The sequence below is a fragment of the Chiloscyllium plagiosum genome, unplaced genomic scaffold (genome assembly GCF_037043375.1).
Source record: "Chiloscyllium plagiosum isolate Xiang-an unplaced genomic scaffold, Cpla_swu_hap1 HiC_scaffold_23, whole genome shotgun sequence".
Lineage (NCBI taxonomy): Eukaryota > Metazoa > Chordata > Chondrichthyes > Orectolobiformes > Hemiscylliidae > Chiloscyllium > Chiloscyllium plagiosum.
In genome coordinates this window covers 44,328,081-44,345,949 of record NW_028270161.1, presented here as the reverse complement: position 1 = coordinate 44,345,949, position 17,869 = coordinate 44,328,081, and the positions used below count along the sequence as shown (strand labels likewise).

Sequence of the window (17,869 nt, the reverse complement as noted above, 5' to 3'; positions counted from 1 at the left end):
ACTGAATCCTCACTCATGTGTAAGAGGTCAGATATTGCCATACAATGCAGCTTATTAAATGCTGCAACGAGTCCTGGGAAAGAACCAAACAGTCTCAGTGGTGACAGCAGCAATCTTGGGCATACCAGTGGGAGACAGTACGATCCATCAAACATTGAAAAAGATCAGAGTTTAGATAACCATTTTGAGGAACTGAATGATACAAAATGCTTTAATGTTAAGGGATGAGAATACTTATACTATCGCCATATGCAATAGATTTCTGATTCCTTGCTAGCCACAGCAAGACGGAAATTCAAAGTAAAAAGACTAAAAGGCTAAAGCCATCCCTTCAAAATGAAAGTGAAGTCTCCAACTTATCTAGTATTAGCAATGTAATTGATCAAAAATAATTAGTCACTAAGTTATTTTGAATACATAGCATTCTAAATGCCATGAACAGGTAAAACTTTATAGTCCTTCAGGTTCGGTTTCATATTGGGAATCTGTAATTAATCACTTGTCCTGATCTCTGACTGTAACATAACTTCGTTATTCCACTGCTGGCTCACTGCATGAATACATTGTCTCCAAAGAATAAGCCATCCAGACAAAATTGATCCTTGGATCAATATTTAATTTGCAAAGAGTTTTATTGTTCAAAGATACAGACAGATTTCAAATTAATTCCAGAATGGTTCTACCTAGTCTTTTGCCTTTAAATCACCTTGTGTCCCTTTAGTGGATTTTCTTCTTTGTTATTTGCATGAATGTTGAATTGCTCAAATGGGAAACAGCCAGTTGAGTAAGACTGCTAGTGCCAATGGAGCCACCTGAGTCTGTGTGTTGGGAAGGGAATAAAAGAAAAGAATTTAGAATTAGCAAAGACCAAATTGCATCTCCTAGTAAGTATTTTCTGCCTTTACAATAAAAGGGCATACAGTTTATGGTCTATGCACAAATTAGCATTTTAAAAAATCTTTTTTTCTTGCCTGAAGATACCGTTATTCCCAAATTTTCCACTACTGACAATGATATTGGTTAACCTCACTCCCCAGAAACAGATCTTCCTCCTATCTCCTTGGACTAGGAAAATATTGATCTAAAATAGTATCCTGAATATATTTTAGATGCTCTTTCTGTTCTACAAATTTTATACCATGACTATTCCATTCTAAATAAGGAGAATTAAAGTTTTTCATTATAACTGCTCTCTAGTTTTTGCGTCTCTAATTTTCTTGCAAATTGTTCCTTTTTTGAAGTAACGGACAATCTCAAGGGCACGGAACAATATGGTGTTATCGTGGAGGAGGAAGCCATTTAACCCATTGTGTTTGCATTAGCTAGTTGAGGATCATGACTTAATGATATTCTTCCACCCTATGCACATTATTTAAATAGAAAAAAAAAAATGCCCTGGATATCATAATTGAATCTGCAACCACCATATTCTCTGATAATGCATTCTTGATGTAAATCAGTTGCTGTGTTAAAAAGTTTTTCCTCACACATTTATTTCATTTACAAATCACTTAAATCTGTGCCCTTCTGTTTACCATTGTTTTTACAAGCAGGTAGTTATTTTCTTTTTGATTTGTCCAAACCCCTCGCGATTTTGAAAATTTGTATCCTCTCAGTTTTCCTCCGACAGGAAAAGGCTGTCTTTATAACTAAAGCTTCTCATGCCAGGAACCATTCTCTAAACTTCTTCTCCAATCCCTCAGAAAATGTGTTGCCAAAAATGCTACATAAGACTGAACCTGAATTCTAACTATTATTACTTCCTTGTTGTACTCAACGCCATTATTAATAAAGTCTAGAATACTGTATTTTCTATATACTAATCTCTCCACCTGTCCTGCCACCTTCAATGACTTATGCACATATGTCCCCAGGTCTCTCTGCTTCTGCATCCTTTATTTTATACTGTCTCTCCATATTCTAAGAAAGTGTATGATCTCTCACTTCTCAGAAATTCTCAGCTACCTACCTTCACACTTGACAAGCTTGGCAAAATCCTTTTGAAGTTTGACACCATCTTCCTCACAGTTGACTTGCTTCAAAGTTTCACATCAACTATTGTGTGGCACTGCGTTGAATGGTTTTGAACATCTCTGCATATCATATCAACATTATCCTCATAAATTTTGTTGCCTCTTAAAAATACTCCAAAAAATTAGCTGCCATATTTTCCCTTAATAAAGCCAATGCTGGCTGTCCCTATTTAACCCACATTTGTCCACGTAACTATTAATTCTATCCTGAATTATTCTACTAAGTCTAACTGACTGGTCTATAATTGCTGGGCTTATTCTTGCAATTTTTCTTGAACACAAGAGTGTATTGTTTTCCTCCAATGCTCTGGAATCATATCAAAGTCCAGAGAAGAGTGAAAGATTATGGCCAGTGCTTCGGCAATTTCGACTCCTGTTTCCTTCAATATCCTTGGATGCATCGCATCCTATCTGGATGCCGAGTCAACTCAAGGCATCAACAGTTTATTCAAAGTTTATCAACTTTTGAACTCGAGTGACTGAATGGCTTCCTTTTTCATTTTGGCCTAGGTAACATCTGCATCCTTGGTGAATACAGATGCTAAGTATTCATTTAATAGTTCAGCCATGTGCCCTGCCTCTACATGTACAGATTAGAAAGGTTAACCTCTCAGAATGTTGACTTAGCAGCAGTGAAGAAATGGTGATTTAGTTCCAATTCAGGATGCTACGTACCTTAAATGGGAAGTTGTAGTGGTGGTACCCTCATACAGCTGTTGTCCTTGATCTTCTAGGTGTGGGCGTGGGTGTGAAAGCTGCTGTCAAAGGAATTTGATGACTTGCTGCATTGTATATTGTAAGTGGCGGACACTGTTGCCACTGATATTCAAGGTAGACTGAGTGATTGTCAAATGCAGCAGACTAAATACCAATCAAACAGGCTGCTTTTTGAATTGAAGCTGCACATGTCCAGGCGAGAAGATGGTGTTCCATTACTCTCCTTAGAGATGGTGGACAGGCATTGGGGAGTCAGGTGGTAAAATATTTGCCACACAAATTCTAGCCTCTGATCTGTTCTAGAAGACACTGTATTATAATGGCTGATTCAGTTCAGTTTCTCCAGGATGTAAACAGTGGGGAATTCATCAGTTTTAATGTCTTGAATGTCATGTACAAATGATTAGATTTTCTCTTGTTTCAGATAGTCATTATCTGGCACTTGTGTGGCGCAGACAGTTCCTTTTCACTTATCAGCCCATGCCTGAATGCTATCTAAGTCTTACTGCAAAGGACATGGATTGCTTCAGTATTGAAGTGGATCTGAACATCAGCAAACATTACCATTTCTGATCAAGGGATTGTCATTGATCAGTAGCTGAAGATAGTTGGGCTTAGGAAACGACCATAAGGAACTCCTGCAATAATGTGGAATGATTGATCTCCATCAATCATTCACATTTTCCTTTTTGTTAGGTATGACTCTAACCTGCAGTTTTCTTTGTTTCCCATTTTAGGAGGCTCTTTGACATACTCAGTCTAATGCTATCTCTCAAACTGGCATACTATAAACAAAGTCAAGGTGATAAAGGATTGGGTGGAATAGCTTTCAGTTCAGAAGGCACTTGCATCAGTAAGGGGATAGAAGGGAAATGTTCTGGTGGGATGGGCTTTATATAAAACATTACAGCACAGTACAGGCCCTTCTGCCCTCAAAGTTGTGCCAAATTGTGGAACCAGTCTGAAGCCCATCTATCCTACACTATTCCATTTTCATCCATATGTTTATGCAATGACCATTTAAATGCCCTTAAAGTTGGCAAGTCTACTACTGTTGTAGGCAGGGCTTTCCACGCCCCTATTACTCTGAGTAAAGAAACCACCTCTGACATCTGTCCTATATCTATCACCCATCAATTTAAAGTTATGTCCCCTTGTGCTAGCCTTCACCATCAGAGGAAAAAGGCTCTCACTCTCCACCTTTTAAACCTCTAATTATCATATGTCTAAATTAAGTCACCTCTCAACCTTCTTCTCTCTAATGAAAACAGCCTCAAGTCCCTCAGCCTTTCTTCATATGACCTTCCCAACATGCTGGTAAATCACCTCTGAACTATTTCCAAAGCTTCCACATCCTTCCTACAATGCAGTGATCAGAATTGTACACAATACTCCAAGTGCGGCCACACCAGAGTTTTGTACAGCTGCAACATGACCTCTTGGCTCTGAAACTCAATCCCTCTACCAATAAAAGCCAACACACTGTATGCCTTCTTAACAACTCTGTCAACCTGGGTGGCAATTTTCAGGCATCTATGTACATGAAGACAGAGATCTCTCTGCTCATCTACACTGCCAAGAATCTTACCATTGACTATAGTACACTTTAGTCCTGCTGCGCCCTCCAAAGTGAATTACCTCTCATTTTTCCAAACTAAACTCCATTTGCCACCTCTCAGCCCAGCTCTGCAGCTTATCTATGTCCCTCTGTAACGTGCAACATCCTTCGACCCTGGCCACAACTCCACCGATCTTAGTGTCATCTGCAAATTTACTATGCCCTCCTCCAGGTCATTTATAAAAATGACAAACAGTAGTGGACCCAAAATAGATCCTTGCGGTACAACACTAATAACTGAACTCCAGGATGAACATATCCCATCAACTACCACCCTCTGTCTTCATCTAGCCAATTTCTGATCCAAACCACTAAATCACCCTGAGTCTCATGCCTCCATTTTTGTGCAATAGCCTACCATGGGGACTTCTATCAAACTCCTTATTGAAATCCATATACAACACATCAACTGCTTTACCCTCATCCACCTGTTTGGTCACCTCAAAGAATTCAATAAGGTTTGTGAGGCTCGACCTACTCTTCACAAAACCGTGTTGACTATCCCTAATCAAATTATTCCTTTCCAGATGATTATAAATCCTATCTCTTATAACCTTTTCCAATACTCTACCTACAACCGAAGTAAGACTCACTGGTCTATAATTACCAGGATTGTCCCTACTCCCCTTCTCGAACGAGGGAACATTTGCTATCCTCCAATCTTATGGCACTATTCCTGTCAACAATGACATCAAAGATCAAAGCCAAAGGTTCTGCAATCTTCTCCCTGGCTTCCCAGAGAATCCTAGGATAAATCCCATCTGGCCCAGGGGATTTATCTATTTTCACTCATTCCAGAATTGCTAACACCTCCTCCTTGTGAACCTCAATCCCGTCTAGTCTAGAACTCTGTATCTCAGTATTCTCCTCAATAACATTGGTATTTACGCTGAAAAAAAACAATGAAAAATATTCATTTAGCACTCCTCCTATCTCTTCAGACTCCACGCACAACTTCCCACCCTTGTCCTTGATTGGCCCTAATCTTACTCTGATCAGACATTTTATTCATGATTTACCTCTAGAAAGCTTTACGGCTTTCCTTGATTCTATCTGCCAATGACTTCTCATGTCCCCTCCTGGCTCTTAGTTCTCTCTGTAGGTCTTTCCTTGCTAGCTTGTAACTGTCAAGCGCCCTGAGCCCTCATGTCTTATCCTAACATAAGCCGCCTTCTTTCTCTTGACAAGAGATTCAACTTCCTCAGTAAACCATGGTTCCCTCACTCGACCACCTCCTCCCTGCCTGACAGGTACATACTTACCAAAGGACAGTAGTAGCTGTTCCTTGAATAGGCTCCACATTCCAATTGTGCCCACTCCCTGCAAATTCCCTCCCCATCCTATGCATCCCAAATTTTGCCAAATTGCATCATGATTGCTTTTTCCCCAGTTATAACTCTTGCCCTGCAGTATATACCTATCCCGTTCCATTACTAAAGTAAACATAACTGAATTGTGGTCACTATCACCAAAGTGCTCACCTACCTCCAAATCTAACACCTGGCCAGGTTCATTACTCAGTACCAAATCCAGTGCGGCTTCACCTCTTGTTGGCCTGTCTACAAACTGTGCCAGGAAACCCTCCTGCACACAGTGGACAAAAACTGACCCATCTAGAGTACTCTAACTGTAGTATTTGCAGTCAATATTTGGAAAGTTAAAGTCCCCTATAATAACTGTCCTGTTACTCTCTTTCCTATCCAGAATCATCTTTGCAATCCTTTTCTCTACATCTCTGGAACTATTCGGAGGCTTTTGGAAAACTCCCAACAGGATGACCTCTGCTTTCCTGTTTCTCATCTCAGCCCATACTACCTCAGTAGCGAAGTCCTCAAACATCCTTTCTCCCACTTTAATACTGTCCTTGACTAACAATGCCACACCTTCCCCTCTTTTACCATCTTCTCTGTTCTTACTGAAACATCTAAATCCCAGAACCTGCAACAACCATTTCTGTCCCTGCTCTATCCACGTCTCCAAAATGGTCACAACATCGAAGTCCCAGGTACCAATCCATGCCTCAAGTTCACCCATCTTATTCCGGATGCTCCTGGCATTCAAGTAGACACACTTCAAACCACCTTCCTGCTTGCTGGTGCACAGTTGCAACCTTGAAACCATATTTCTGACCTCACTACTCTTCAACCTCCTCAACACTGGAACTAGAATTTACATTCCCATCCCCTGCTGAATTAGTTTAAAATCTCCTGAACAGCATTAGTAAATTCACTCCCACTCCCCCCCCCCACCCCCCCCACCCCGACCCAGGATATTGGTACCCCTCTGGTTCAGGTGGAGACTATCTTGTTTGTAGAATGAACCTCACTGGAACAATATCTAGTGACTCTGATCATTAAGGATCCACAGACAGCTTTAAATTAATTAAACAGGAGAGTTTGGGAGAGGGAAAAGTAGGCTTACAAAAGCAAGAGAATTTAGCAGAACTAGAGGGCAGCTATTTAGATAATGACAGCTAGAGTGATTGTAGGGATTGAGTATACAAACACAGAAAAGCAACAGTAAAAGTAGAGTCAAAAGGGTTGAAGGAGCAAAATTAATGGCTCTTGAATGAGTGTAGAATTCAGAACAAAATAGAAAAATTAACCACACAAGTACACTTTAATGGATATGATCTTACGGCTATTACAGAGATATGGTTACAATGAGATTAAAGCTGGGAAGTAAATATTTAGGGGTATGTGATTTTTTTTTTGCAAGTACAGACAGGAAGGAAAGGGTGGTCGGGTAGCATTGTTGGAATAGAATGGAATAAGTACGATACCAAGCAATGATCTTTAATTGAAAGATGTAGAATCCAAACGGCTAGATGCAACAAATAAAAAGGGAAACATGAAACTGGTAGCTATAGTCTGTATGTCCCCTAATAGTAGCTATACTGTGGGTCAGAAAACATATCAGGAGATAATGAGGCAGGTAACAAAGGCAGGTAATCAAGGAGGACTTTAATCTTTATGCAGATTAGGATAGTCACTTGGAACAGAACCAGGGATCAGGCTAGATTTGATCTGGTAATGCATAATGAGGCAGGATTAATGAATGATGTTAGAGTAAAAGATCCCTTTGGAAACAGTAACCACAGCAAGATAGCATTGAGCACAAGGGAGAGCAACTTGGTTTAAAGACAATTGTGTTAAGCTTAAATATAATAATGATGACAAAGGAATGAGGGTAGAGTGGACTGCAAAAGGACTTCAGCAAAGACAGTTCAGGAACAATGGTAGATAATTAAGAAGGTAGTTAATGGTTCACAGCAAAGACAGTCAAGTGAAAAAGGATTCATGGAAGGGGTTATGTCAACAATGGTTAACCAGGGAAGGTAAAGAGAATCAAATTTAAAGGAAAAAAACATAAAATGTGGCAAAGATCAGTGGTAAACCAGAGAACTGGATAAATTTTTGAAACCAACAAAATATGCAAAACATAGGAGGAAATGAACTTTGAGGGTAAACTTGGAAGTATTATGAAGATGGATAGTAAAAGCTTCATATACAAAAGAAAAGCTAAAGTGAACATTGACTCTTTTACAGAATGAGATTGGGGAAATAGTAATGGGGAATCAGGAAGTGGCAGAGAAGTTGAATACTTTTCATCAGTGTTCAGAATAAAACACATTAATAGCATTTCAAATTACTGAATATTCAAGGTGCAGAAGAAGGGGAGGAAATAATACAATAATTATCACCAGAGAAGTAGTGTTGGGGAATCTAATGAGGCTAAAAACCAATAAGTCTGATGGGATGCATCCTAACATATTAAAGGAAGTACCCTTAGTGATAGTAGATGCAGAGGAAGTAAATCTTTGAGGAATCCTTAGATTCTGGAAAAGTTCTAATATGTTGGAAAACTGCGACATAACACTTTTATTTACAAAAGCAATGGACAAAATTAGGTAACTATAGGCCAGTGGCTGAATATTTGTTCCTGTTGAAAGTATTTGAGTCTATTGTAAAGGATGTATTCGCACTGTATTTCGAAATCTACAAAAGGATCAAGCAGATTCAGCGTGGCTTCACGAAGCGGAAATCATGCCTGACAAATTTACTAGAATTCTTTGAGGAGGTAAGAAGCAGGTAGAGGGAAGCAGAAGAAGGCATTTGATAAGGTATCACCTATTAGGCTATTTAATAAAAAACACATGGTGTTGTAGTAGGAAAGTAACATGGAGAGAGGATTAAATAATTAATAGAAGACAGATGAGGGAGAAGAAGTGTATTTTCAGGCTGACAACCTGTAATTTGTGGAGTGCTAGAGGGATCATTGCTGGTGCCACAATTATTTACCATGTGGAGTTGTGTGAGGGAATGGAATATAGAAATAGGGAGGCTTTGCAAAAAACTGTTCAAGGCTCTAGTAAGACCACAGCTGGAATACTGTGAACAGTTGTGGGGAAGGAAAGATAAACTTGCATTGGAGACAGTCCAGAAAAGGGTAAAAATCACACAACACCAGATTTTTAACTTTGTACACTCCAGTTCAACACCGGCATCTCCAAATCAGAAAAGGGTATGGAGGGACAATTTTATGAGGAGAGGTCGAGTAGATTGGCTGCGCTCAGAATCATAGAGTCATAACGCATGGAAACAGAGCCTTCGGTCCAACTAGTCCAAATCAACCATGCTACCAAACTAAACTAGTTCCATTTGCCTGCTGTAGACCCATATCCCTCCAAATATTTCCCATTCATGTACTTATCCAAATGACTTTTAAATTTTGTAACCTTACCTTCATCTATCACTTCCTGTCAGTTCATTCCACAACCAAACCACTCTGTATTCAAAGTTGCCTCTCGTCCTTTTTAAAACTTTCTCCTCACCTTAAGGAAAAGACTCTTGCTATTCACCACATCTACGCCCATCATGATTTTTAAATTTCTCAGGTCACCATTCAATGTCCTACGTTCCAGTGAACAAAGTCCCACCTATTTTTATAGTTCTCCATTCCTGGCAACATCCTGATAAATCTTCTCTGAACCCTCTCCTATCGCAGGGCTACCAGAACTGCACACTGTACTCCAGAAGAGGCCTCACCAACATTCTACGCAACCTCAACACCATGTCACAACTCATTGCAATATGTTGTGGTTCTGTTCGCCGAGCTGGAAGTTTTTGTTGCAAACGTTTCGTCCCCTGGCTAGGCGACATCATCAGTGCTTGGGAGCCTCCTGCGAAGCGCTTCTTTGATGTTTCCTCCGGTGTTTATAGTGGTCTGTCCCTGCCGCTTCCGGTTGTCAGTTTCAGCTGTCCGCTGTAGTGGTTGGTATATTGGGTCCAGGTCGATGTGTTTGTTGATGGAGTTTGTGGATGAATGCCATGCCTCTAGGAATTCCCTGGCTGTTCTCTGTCTGGCTTGTCCTATGACAATTATGCAAAGGTTAGAACAAACAGTCCTACCACAAATTCAACCCAAACTCTGGGTCAGATATGTCGATGACACGTTTGTAATCATTAAAAACACGGAAATAGAAAAAACACACCGGATCATCAACGCCACACTCACAGGAATCTGATTCACGAGAGAAGAAGAAAAGGATAGCCAACTCCCATTCCTAGACATGATGGTACAGAGAACACCAAACGGAGAATTCACTACAAGGGTATACAGGAAAGCCACACACACAGACCAAGTTCTAAACTATGAAAGTAACCACCCCAACACACACAAACGAAGCTGCATCAGGACACTATTCAAAAGGGCCACAACACACTGCAGTACACCAGAACTGCAAAAAGAAGAGGAACACCTATACAAGGTATTCGCCAAAAACGGATACCCGCGCAACTTCATCAACAGTTGCCTAAGAGAAAGACCACGGAACGAGGACATACCACAACCAAAAGGACTAGCCACACTTCCATATATCAGGAGCATCTCGGAATTGACAGCTAGACTACTGCGACCCCTAGGACTCAAAACGGCACACAAACCAACAGCTACGCTCAGACAACAACTCACCAGAATGAAGGACCCGATACCCAACATGAGCAAAACGAATGTAGTGTACAAAATACCATGCAAGGACTGCACAAAACACTATATAGGACAAACAGGAAGACAGCTAACAATCCGCATACATGAACATCAACTAGCCACGAAATGACACGACCAGCTATCCTTAGTAGCCACACACGCAGACAACAAGCAACATGAATTCGACTGGGACAACACTACTATCATAGGGCAAGCCAGACAGAGAACAGCCAGGGAATTCCTAGAGGCATGGCATTCATCCACAAACTCCATCAACAAACACATCGACCTGGACCCAATATACCAACCACTACAGCGGACAGCTGAAACTGACAACCGGAAGCGGCAGGGACAGACCACTATAAACACCGGAGGAAACATCAAAGGAGCGCTTCGCAGATGGCTCCCAAGCACTGATGATGTCACCTAGCCAGGGGACGAAACGTTTGCAACAAAAACTTCCAGCTCGGCGAACAGAACCACAACAACGAGCGCCCGAGCTACAAATCTTCGCACAAACTTTGATCATTGCAATATAGAATGAAGGGCCATATTATTGAAACTTACAAGATTCCTAGGGAACTTGACAGGATAGATGCAGAATGGTTGTCTCCTGTAGGGGAAAGCCTAGGACCAGTGGGCATAATTTCAGAATAAAGGGTCACAAATTTAAAACAGACATGAAGAATTTCATCTTCATATGAATCTGTGGAATTCTTTATCACAGAGGGCTCTTAAGACTGGGCCATTAAGCATACTCAGGCTAAGATAGACAGATTTTCAATCAGTAGGGAATCAAGGGTTATGGGAAAAGGCAGGATAGTGGAATTGATTCAGATTAGTCATGGAATTATTGAATGGCAAAACAGACTCGATGGACTAAATGGCATACTTCTGCTCTGGTATCTTATAGTGCCACAGAGAGTCACTCTCACCTCATCGCTTTTGTTTCATTCCCCATCTTTTGTGAACATTCTGCATCCAGGAATAATTAGTATCCAGTCCTTGCATGTTTTGAGCTAGGGGCTCTGTTAGCTTGATGATATCATATTTCCACATAGTTACCAGAGTCTGCAAGCTCAACAACTTATTTTTTTAAACAAAAATCACATTCCTCATTTTCATATACATGCATAATAAACCTAATAAAGGTTCTATTCTATTTACCCCAACTCTTAAATACAAAATATTATGCAGGCTTATTGTAAGATATAATAACGAATGTAAAGGCAATTAATGCTTGCCCAAAGTTCTTGTGCTTATAGCATCTATATAGATTTGCAACCAATATTAGTACAGTTAGAGCTGCCTTACAAAGTTATTTTTCATAAAGCATTTAAGGACAGCCTCATGTTCATTGAAGGTCCAACTAGTGGTTGCAGCCTCAATATTTGACTGTTATATATTGAGTAATCTGATATTCTTGTCCATAAGGCTTGTTTTGTTCCTGTACTAAACACTTCTCGACTCAACAGCTGAGACTCGCTTTTTCAGACTATAAACATACTTTCATTCTTCAATTACATATCCACATAATCTTGCTCAATTCTCTGGGGTGGGGCTCATCTTCCCACTTCTTTCACCCTCAAACAGAATGTATGAAAACATTTTATGCCTAGTTTCAGGTTTTGTTAATAGCCCTTAAACTCTCCCAACTCTCATTGCAGTCTAGTTGGTCTGTTTTTACACCATTCATTCTCTAAAACTTGATGCGAGTTATGCTTAGTGTCTTGGGTAGATGTTGTGTAGTGACATCTAATATTCTGAGTTGGTGCTAACTTCTGTAGGAAAAACGAAAACTTATTCACTGCATGGCATTTAGAAAACAGATCCGTACAGCTACACAACGGAACTGAATGGAAAGTCTATGAAAACTTATACTTTTCAAATGTAAAGAATATGCCCAAGCAAACAGATCATGTGAATTAACTTTTAATAAAACCAACATTCATGCAAAACAGCTTTTCTAGAAAGATCTATACACAAACTCTCAAATATAGTTAGAACAAAGAACATAGAAAAATACAGCACAGAACAGGCCGTTATGCCGAGGATTAATCCTAACGCAAAATAAAATAACCTTACCTACGCACCCCTCAATTCAAGTGCATGTCCAGCAGGCACTTAATGTCTATAATGTCTCTGATTCCACCACTACCACAACTCTCTGCAATAAGAACCTACCTCTGACGTCTCCTCTATACCTTCCTCCTAATATCTTCAAACTATGACCCCTTGTCCCAGTTAATCCTGCCCTGGGGAAAGATCTCTGGCTTTTGACTCCATCCATGCCTCTCATTACCTTGTATACCTCGATCAGGTCACCTCTCTTCCTCCTCGTCTCCAGAGAGAAAAGTCTAAACTTAGTCAATCTCTGTTCATTAGACAAGTCCTCCAGTCCAGGGTGCATCCTGGTAAGCCTTCTTTGCACCCAATCCAAAGCCTCTGTATCTTTCCTATAGTAGGGGGCCAGAACTGGACACAATATTCCAAGTGTGGTCTCACAAGGGACTTGTCGAGCTGTAACAAAACCTCACAGCTCTTAAACTCTATCCCCCTGTTAATGAAAGCCAAAACACCATATGCTTTCTTAACAACCCTATCCATTTGGGTGGCAACTTTGAGGGATCTATGTACTTGAACACCAAGATCACTCTGTTCCTCCACACTGCCAAGAATCCTGTCTTTAATCCTATATTCAGCATTCAAGTTCAACCTTCCAAAATGCATCACTTTGCTTTTATCCAGGTTGAACTCCATTTGCCATTTCTCAGCCCCCTCTGCGTCCTGTCTATGTGGGCTGCAACATGCAATAGTCCTCAATACTATCAACGGCCCTCCAACCTTTGTGTCACCTGCAAATTTTCTAACCCACCCCTAAATCTCCTCATCCAAGTCATTTATAAAAACTAAAGAGCAGAAGCCCAACAACAGAGCCCTGCAGGACACCACTCAACACTGACCTCCAGGTAGAATACTTTCCATCTACAACCACTCTCTGCTTTGTCAGCCAACCAATTCTGAATCCAAATAGGCAAATCTCCCTGTATCCCATACCTGCTGACTTTATGAATGAGCCTACCATGGGGAACCTTATCAAATGCCTTGCTGAAGTCCACATACACCACATCTACTCTCGACCTTCGTCGACCTGTCTTCCCACTCGAAGAACTCAATAAGATTTGTGAGGCACAACCTGACCCTAACAAAGCCAAGCTGACTGCCTTTAATCATACTATGCTTTTCCAAATAGTCCTAAATCCTATCTCTCAAGATTCTTTCCAAAACCTTGCTGACCAGACGTAAGACTGACCGGTCTGTAATTGCCAGGGGATTTCCCTATTACCTTTCTTGAAGGAAGGACATTTGCCACCTTCCAATCCTCCGGTATGACTCCTTTGGAGAGTGAGGAAGCAAAGATCTTCACCAGCGGCTTAGCAACCTCTTTTCTCGCTTCCCAGAGCAACCTAGGATATATCTGGTCTGGCCCTGGGGACTTATCAATCTTAATGTTTGCCAAAATTACCAGCACATCAACTTCATCAATCTTGATCTGTTCAAGCCCATATCCCAGCTCCTCAAAGTTCTCATTCACAACAAGGTCCCTTTCCTTAGTGAAACACTGAAGCAAAAAACTAATTTCAGGCTTCCCCTATCTGCTCAGACTCCACGCACAAGTACCCTACGCTAACCTTGATCGGCCCTACCTTCTCCCTGATCATCCTCTTATTCCTCATGTATGAGTAAAATGTCTTTGGGTTCTCCCTAATTCTTCCTGCCAAGCCTTTTTCATGCCCCCTCCTGGCTCTCCTCAGTCCATTTCTGAGCTCCTTTCTAGCAAGTCTCTAAAGCTGTGCTCGATCTTTGCTTCCTCCACCTTACATAAGCTGCCTTCTTCCTTTTGACGAGAAGCTCTTCTGTTCTCGTCATCCAAGGTTCCTTAATCTTACCCCTTCTCACCAGGAACAGAGGAACAAATTCGTGCATCACTTGCGACAACTGCTCCTTAAACAGTCTCCATATGTCTGCTGTGGAACAATTGCCCACAGTCTGTACTTCCCAACTCCTGTCTGATAGCGTCATAATTTCCTTTTCCCCAATTAAATATCTTCCCTTGGTGACTGCTCCTTTCCCTCCAAGGCTATGGTAAATGTGAGGCAGTTGTGGTCCCTGTCACCATAAAGTGTTCTCCCACCATGAGATCTGACACCTGTTCTGGCTCATTGCCGAGCACCAAATCTAAAATGGCCTCTTCCCTCGTCGGCCTGTCCACATACTGAGTAAGGAAACCCTCCTGAACACACCTGGCAAAAATGGCTCCATCCAAACCATCTGCACTAAGGAGGTTCCAGTCGATATTGGGAGAGTTGAAGTTACCAATAACAACTCTGCTACATCTGAATTTTTCCAAAATCTGCTGGCTTATCAGTTCTTCAATGTCTCTACTGCTTTTAGGGGATCTGTAGAAAACCTCCAATGAGGTGGCTGCTCCCTTGCTGTTCCTAACTTCCACCCATACTGACTCAGTAGGCAAACCTTCCTTAACAAACTTTGTTTCTGTACCTGTGATGCACTCTCTGATTAGCAATGCTGCACCCCCTCCTCTTTTTCTAATCTCCCTGTTCTTTTTAAATGTTCTAATGCCTGGAATATCTAGCAACCATTCCTGCCCTTGTGAAACCACGTCTCCGTTATGGCCACATTATATCCCCAAGTACTGATCCATGCTCTAAGTCCATCACTCCTATTTCTGACACTCCTTGCATTAAAGCAGACACACTTTAACCGATCCCTTGTTTCATCACGAGAAACCTTCCCGATAGATTCACTACATCCTGTCACTGCCCCATCTACAACTACCGCCTCTCAGTTATGTAGCGCGGATTCCCACCCCCTTGCCAAACTAGTTTAAACCCTCCTGATCCACATGAGCAAATCTCCCACGCAGGACATTTGTGCCTCTCCAGTCCAGGTGGAACTCATCCTTCATGTACAGGTCCCACTTTCCCCAGAAGGCATCCCAATGGTCTAGGTATCTGAAGCCCTCCCTCTTGCACCAGCCTCGCAGCCATGTGTTAAGCTTTATTTGCTGACTGTTCCTCACCATCTCGTGGTACCGGTAGCAAACCTGAGATCACTACTCTACCCATCCTGCTCTTCAGCTTCTAACCTAGCACTCTGTAGTCACTGTTCAGATCCTTAATCTCTTTCCTGGCTATATCGTTGGTGCCAATATGTACCACGATTTCTGGCTGCTCACCCTCCCCCTTTAAAATCCTGTAAACCCGATCGGCGACATCCCGGACCCTGGCACCTAGGAGGCAACATACCTTCCGGCAGTCCAGTTTCTGACCACAAAATCTCCTGTCAGTCCATCTAACTATTGAGTCCCCTAACACTAGAGCTTTTCTATTCTCCACCCTTCCCTTCTAAGCCACAGTGCCAGGCTCAGTACCAGAGACCTGACAACTATGGCTTTCCCCTGGTAGGCCATCCCAGCAGTATTCAAAACTGTAGAGTTATTGCTGAGGGGAACAGCCACTGGGGATCCCTGCCCTATTTGTTGGTTCCCTTTCCTCCCCAGACTGTAACCCAGCTGTCCTTATCCTGTATCTGAGGTGTGACTACCTCCCCATACATCCTCTCAATTTCTCCCTCAGCCTCCCGGATGATCCGCATTTCATCCAGCTCCAGTTCCCTAACTTGGTTTCGAGGAGCTGGAGTTGGGTGCACTTCCCGCAGATGTCGACGGCAGAGACATGTGTAGTGTCTCTCACCTCCCACATTCTGCAAGAGGAACATGCAACTGCACAGACAGCCATACTCCACTACTCTGAAAGCCCACTTAAAAACTTCCCAGCAGCCCTCATTTCTCTTCGCCCTCTCGCCTCGCCGCTCTGTTCAAAAAAATTAGTTTTTTTACTCACCTCCCCAGCACCTCCCTCGCACCTTTCAACAAAATGTGGAAACAACACAACTTTACCAATCAGTGTGGTTTTCGTTAACTTTTATGGGATATGGATATTGTTTCAAAGTCCAGCATCTTTTGTCCTGCCTTAAGCGCCCTTGGGAAGGCAGTGGTGAATGGCCTTCTTGAATTGCTGCAACCTTTGGACCATAGTTACACTCTCAGTGCTATTATGACAGGAATTCCAGGGTTTTGACCTAGTGACATTGAGGGAATGATGATATTGTTCCAAGTCAGGATGTTGTGTAACTTTCAGATAATGACATTCTGAAACATCTTCTGCCCTTTACCTTTCTAAACAATAAGAGGTTGTAGTCTTGGAAGCCTAGGAAATTTAAACTTCTGATGGGCAATTACCCTACACACCAAAAACTCCAAATGTCTTTAACTCTAAGTTAGAGCCTGAGATTTCAGAGATCAGACACTAACCTGAATAATTACCTAGAAAATGATAGAATTAAATCAATGCTTGCTTGATTCTTCCAGTAACCCAGTCACCTGACTACCTTCCAACCCAGTCGAAATATGCCTCCTATAACCACCAGACCTGCTAAGTTCTTCCAGCAATTTCTGATTTTATCTTCTAACTCTCCAACAGCATCCTCAATCCACCCTATAGACTCAAACATACACCCACCTACGCCCTCACAAAACTTATTCCATGTAGTTTCGCAAAGAGGTCTTAGCCATTTAAACACTAGAAAATAGTAACTAGTGCTACAAAAAAGAGAGACGTGGCTTCTACAAAGATTGTCTCCACCGCTGTCAGTGAGGATTCCTATATTTGGAGAGCTCTGCAGAAACCTCCATTTAAAGAAAAACCCAAAACATCAGAAAACTTTTGACCAAATTAGAATTAGAGCCATATTTCAGAAAGCTTGCATCATGCTCTTTCTTTTTACAGGGATAGTCCCTATAAAAGGGAAGTTGCAACAGTGCACTGAGGCTGCTAAATAACCATGCAAGATAAACTGGTTCTCCAGCAGAATGAGACATCTTCCAGATTTTGTGCCACTGTCTGCGATGCGCTTTATCAAGAAGTTGAGGCCAGCACAGAAATCACATCTAGTAATTAGACAAGGGAGGATATAACTTTAGAATATAACAGTGCACTGACCATATGAACAGGCTACACCAATTAGCTCAAGGATATCTATATACACAGCACAGCAGTCAAAATTCTGGCTCAAACTCAACAAAGCTTGCTTTTCTTTTCCTCTTGTCCAAACAAGGTGCACAAAATAGTTAATGTTGTTTATAATCTACATCCCAGAGTACATAAAGGAGGAAGTGGCCCTAGAAATAAAGGATGCATTGTTGGTCATATTCCAAGATTCTTTAGACACTGGAACTGTAGTTACCCACAAAACTGTAGGAAAAGTAGCCCTATTTAAAAATGGAAGTGGAGAGAAAACAGAATTGTGGACAAATATGAGTCTGAAGTCAGTAGTGGGCTAATGCTGGAGCCCATTATCAAGGATTTTATAGCTGAACACTTAAAAACAGTGGTAAACTCGACACATTTAACATAGATTTACAAAAGAT

The 17,869-nt window shown here is 41.5% G+C and overlaps 1 protein-coding gene across 3 annotated transcripts in view; it reads right to left on the bottom strand.

Moving 5' to 3' along the window:
* Nucleotides 1-666: 666 nt before the first annotated feature.
* The window catches only part of LOC122561657 (proton myo-inositol cotransporter-like), a 151,147-nt gene continuing 133,944 nt past the window's right edge, over nucleotides 667-17,869 (bottom strand). The window contains exon 12 of one of the 3 annotated variants that reach the window (XM_087999609.1): nucleotides 667-818. In XM_087999609.1, the coding sequence (XP_087855735.1) occupies nucleotides 718-818 (101 nt within the window). In that variant the 3' untranslated portion in view covers nucleotides 667-717. The remainder of the gene's footprint in view (nucleotides 819-17,869) is intronic. The other 2 variants (XM_043713609.2, XM_043713608.2) reach the window with 2 other exon arrangements.